The sequence below is a fragment of the Silene latifolia genome, chromosome 3 (assembly GCF_048544455.1).
Source record: "Silene latifolia isolate original U9 population chromosome 3, ASM4854445v1, whole genome shotgun sequence".
NCBI lineage: Eukaryota > Viridiplantae > Streptophyta > Magnoliopsida > Caryophyllales > Caryophyllaceae > Silene > Silene latifolia.
Genome location: NC_133528.1, coordinates 17600894 through 17606010, shown reverse-complemented (window position 1 = coordinate 17606010; position 5117 = coordinate 17600894). Strand labels below are relative to the sequence as shown.

The 5117-nt window shown below is 40.2% G+C and overlaps 1 protein-coding gene across 1 annotated transcript; it reads right to left on the bottom strand.

Moving 5' to 3' along the window:
• Positions 1 to 3069: 3069 nt before the first annotated feature.
• LOC141645970 (uncharacterized) lies at positions 3070 to 4193 on the bottom strand. The gene is made up of 4 exons (XM_074454111.1): positions 4136 to 4193; positions 3871 to 4028; positions 3642 to 3761; positions 3070 to 3536 (listed from the first exon to the last, which is right to left on the bottom strand). The coding sequence occupies exons 1-4, from the start codon at positions 4140 to 4142 to the stop codon at positions 3345 to 3347; spliced, it is 477 nt and encodes a 158-aa protein (XP_074310212.1). The 5' UTR covers positions 4143 to 4193; the 3' UTR covers positions 3070 to 3344.
• Positions 4194 to 5117: the final 924 nt, after the last annotated feature.

Sequence of the window (5117 nt, the reverse complement as noted above, 5' to 3'; positions counted from 1 at the left end):
AGGGGCGGAGTGATACCCGTTAATTGTCTCATATCAGCTATATTAGTAGGATAGTTTAAATAAGGGTTCTAGTTTTGTCACCTCTTTACTTGGGACGAGCAAAGGTTCAGTTTGGGGATATTTGATGTGATCAATATTTGAGCATATTTAGTCCCCGAATTAGCCTCGTTCCTATGCTTTTTAGTGCATATTTGGGTCATTTACTATCTTTAGTCCTTTGTTTTGCATATTCTTTGAGGTTTTGTTTCCTTGGTAGGAGAGGAGTGCAAACCTTGCATTTTCATGGCAAAGTAGAGCTAAATTGATCGAATCTAATGACCAAGCATCAAAGAGAAGACAAGACTAGAAGGCCTTTGTACATAATGTAGTAGATGGGCAATGATGAAGAAGATCCTTGCATCTCCGACAAAATCCCGGGGGATTGTTGGAAGAAGAAAAGAAGAAAAGAAGAAATGGCACGCTGGACTAGGATCCGAGCGTCTCACCTATCGGGACGCTCGTCCAGAAGCTCCACAAGCCGCTTGTCCAAGCTGCCAGGACGCTCGTCCAACGCCTACACAATCCGCTTCTCCCGACCTTTTGGACGCTCGGATTGTCCTCCAGTGCAACACGTCCTCTTCTTTCTCCATTCGAGATGCGCATATTTTTGAAAGACTAGCTAAAAGGAGACCCGCATCTTTTCTTGAGAGGAGCGATTCCTCAAGGACTTAATCGTCATTTAAGCCCTTAGTAACCCTAATTTGTGCACCTAATCCCCACTATAAATACCCCATTAGTCTAATTAGATTATCATGTTCCTCTTATCAATCTTTAGTGTAGTTTATATTATACTAATCTCTCTTTAATCTTGTAATCAACTTCTAATCAAGTCTTAATACAAATCTCATTTCCTTAATTTCTCTATTGTTCAACCTTTATTTTGGGTAATTGAAGATTATTTGGGTTTATTGGGAGATTGACAACCTTCCATCAATCATCAAGTACTTCTATTATTCTTTGCATTATTATTTTGGAATCATCATTAGGTATAATTCTCTTAATCCCTTTTTAATTATTGTTAATCATTTTCATTTATTCATCATGTTTTGCTTTGTTAATATGATTGACAACCTTGTTAACATGTTAAACTTGATAATGAGTGAGTAGTTTCCTTAACTAGGGTTAATGGGGAATTAGGGGAAACCAACATAGGGGATGATTCATACTTAATCTAATATGTTCACATAATTTATTTGCTTGCTTGTTGTGATCTCAACTTAATTATGCACATGTTATGTTTGATGAAATGCGAGCCTATGAATCCTTGCATTTTTTACCCATCACTTACCTTTTCAATGAGACTTGTAAGACATAAACCAACTCAAGTCTCATTAGACCATGCATATAGTCGAGTAGGGAGGATTAAGTCGACTTGTAGGTGTTGTACAATCTAATCGATTCGGCTCCGGGACCCAAACCTTCCTAGGATTGTAAGATATAAACCAACTCGATCCTATCACAACAATAATTGCTTGCTTATAATTTGAGAATATGTTTGTATGATCAATTCCCATGAATCCCCTATGAACCCATGACACCCTAGTGCTTTTAATTAATTGTTTACATCTAATTTTAGCCATCTTGCTTGTTTACTTTTATTGTTATTTAGTTTAGTGATCTTCTTATCTCAACCCAAATTGTGACACCCATAGACACCACTACTTGCAATCGAAAATCCTACATCAATACCCGTCCCTTGGGATCCGACCTTTACTTGCCTCTTTACTAGTAGTAGAGTTGTTTGTGAAGTTATAAATATTGTTTTGGTCTAGGTGCTCCTAACGACAAGTAACCGAAATCTAAGCTCAAAGCGGACCGACCAAAAGTGATGAAAGCTCTTTGACGAAACAGGAATGTGTGACGTCAATGGTATGCTTGACTCAATCGGGATTCAAAACGCGGGGATGAGAAAACTCACGCCGACGAGACGAGCCAATTGGTCGATGAAGGTTAGGTTGTGGGCCCGGACAAGGAACCCGACCGTGACCGTAATATCAATTAATGCATTCCAACCAAGACCTCGTTAGAGTCTCACCATCTAGGGATCACAAAGACGTAAGTGTCCTAGTTTTCCCCAGCGGAGTCGCCAATCTGTGGACATGGCCCACCTGCAAGCCCAGCCGATATGTGGACATACAACGGTCTATTGAAAGCCACGCTCGGCGGCGTAAAAATGCTTTCGACTGGATCGTTTTAGATCGGTCGGTTTCGTCTCGGTAAGGGTCTCGAAACGATTAGAGATGTTCGGAGTCGCCACCAAGCATTTGTGGGATGCTTGGAACCCGTTCGAATCCACTTTATACCCCGGTCAAACGAAGCACAAAGCAGTATTTGACATAGGTACTAAAGATAAGGAATCGTCCCTTTTTAGTGATGTGACCATAATTTAAGCACACTTACACTACAAAAAGAATTAAAACAGGCGACTGATTTTGGCGACTGAAATCAGTCGCCAAAATCAATTTGGCGACTGAAATCAGTCGCCAAACGTCAGTCGCGGACCTTAGTCGCCTTTTCTAGCTTTGGCGACTAAAGTCGGTCGCCAAATTTGGCGACTGAAAAATCAGTCGCCAAATGACAAAAATGGCGACTGATAGGGTAGTCGCCAAATTGGCGACGGATTCTAGGTAGTTGCCAAATTGGCGACTGAAATGCAGTCGCCAAATCTACATTCAGTCGCCATTTTTGGATGACGTAGCCAGTTTGGCTGAGGAACTTTGGCGACTAAATTGGGATTTAGCGACTGAAATTCAGTCGCCAAAATGGCGACTACCCTAAATCAGTCGCCAATTTGGCGACTGAATTTCAGTCGCCAAATCTCAATTCAGTCGCCAAAGCCACTGTATGTTTTGGTGGTTTTTTTCGTTTTCATTGCTAGCCAAATATTTACAACCTGCATACAAACCGATGTTCCACAACACCATACATCCCAAATTTCAACACACACAACACCATACATTTCAACCCAACACCTCCCATTTTCTCAAACTTCATTTCATATAATGAAAATGAAAGTTTTACAAGCTAAGCTATTCTAATGTTCAAGTCTAAAGTTCAAGTTTTACAAGCTTACATGCTAAAATCATCTTACTTGGAAGCCAACACCGGCTCCACTCCCCCCATGTGGACCATGCGGATCATTTGGATCGTAGTTGGGTCTAGGTCCGGGGTTACAACCTTGCCACCAATTCTCAAACATTTCCATTCTTTCCTTCATTTGGCGGAATTCTTCATCACGTTTGGCAAGTTCTTCATCACGTTTGGCATCACGTTCATCACGCTCTCTTATTTGACCTTGAAGTTGACTAATAATTCCCGGTTGATACGTGTTCTTTGGGAATTGTTGAAGTCGATCTCCTACGCGTTTTCTCATAGAAAGCCGGTGTTGAACTTCCGGTACCATACACGTGCCCTTTCTTGAAGCCATCCACCAACTTATACCATATGTCATTATCCGGAGTTTCTGGATTGGCGGCTTTTTCTTGTTCAAATGCTTCCTAAAATATTAAACAAATGGTTGTAAGTTAATATGGTAACCACCTTATATACGACATTTTAAAAGAGAATAAATTAACAAAAATAAAGTGTTAGGGAAAACTTACATATAATTGCTTGTCTTTTGGCTTGGTCCAACTTCTAACCCCTTTGTGGTCAACCCTGGAATGCGTGTCCAGAAACAGTTCCGGTACCGTCGCAATCGGCTGTGACTTCTTCTTTCCTCTCTGAATGAAAAAAAAACATACATGTTAGAAAATCAGCAAAAAATCTAACATAAAATAAACATGTTGCATTGAAAACAAAAAAAAAGTGTGAAATAATAGACAAACTTACACCCAACATACGATTCCAGAACGATCGTGAACCCGCGTAATGAGTAGGCTCGTTCACGGCGTCTTCCTTTCCTCCTCTTTTGTTGAGGGATGCTTGCTTAGACTTCTTCTGAAAAGCTTCACTTTTGGTATGCTTTATTAAGCCTTCATACTTGTCACCTGCAATTTCACATATGAAATCATAACTAATAAGTTACTGATATTATTTATAATATAAGAGAGTATATGCTAATTAATACAAATAACAAAACAAGTTAATTAAATACCTTTCATGTGGTCTGGTTCCTTTGGGCGCCTAACTACCTTCCAAATCACGTCCCGATATCGTCGAGTAGTACCGACGTCATTGTACCTTACGGACATTCTGTTCTTGAGACGGTGACCAAGCAAATGATAGCTACAAAAAAAAAAGCGACAAAATTTCATATTAGTATAAAATAAAAGTATAACCTTGGTTCTTAAAAAATTTATCAAAATTAATTATTTGGTTTCTAAAACAAAGAATTACGAAAAATATATACCCGAAAGTTATTGAACCACGCCTCTCTTTGTGCATGAGAAGCTTGTGTCCACGATGTAGGAATTGGACCCACGAAATTAGTCTTCGTGCTTTTCGTGACACCTCGTACCACGCAATCGTCCATAAACCTGCATTTATTTTGAACATGTAAAATTACAAACAAACAAAAAAATAAAAAATAAAAATAGTAGACTAATAAAGAATAAAACTTACCATAATCCCGTCGGCTCAAGAATCATCCGATGATCCGAAGTGTACCGTATCGGCACCCGTCTTTGGCTCGTCGGTAGCGTCGCCTCCTCACCGTCACCGTCTGTCTGCATCGGATCCTCCTGCACAAACTCCTCCTCCTGCTCCGGACGCGTACTCTGTCCTCCTCCCGAGCCGCCTCCACGCTTCCTACCTCGACCGCTCCAAATGCCATCTCGCAGAATACAAATAAAAATTAACACAAATAATGATAAATGAAAATTATACAGACTTCTAAATTTTAATAATTTACTCTTGAGGAATACAAAATTATACCAATTTAATCATCTTCATCTTCAAACCCCTCGTCCTCATCCTCATCCTCTTCCTCATCCTCATCATCGTCATCATCATCATCATAATCATCTTTATCTCCAAACCCCTCGTCCTTCCTCCTTTTCTCCTCCTCCCTTCTCCTCCTCACCTCATCTTCCCCCCTCCTCTCCTCCTCTTCTTCCCTTCTCTCCTTCTCCTCCTCC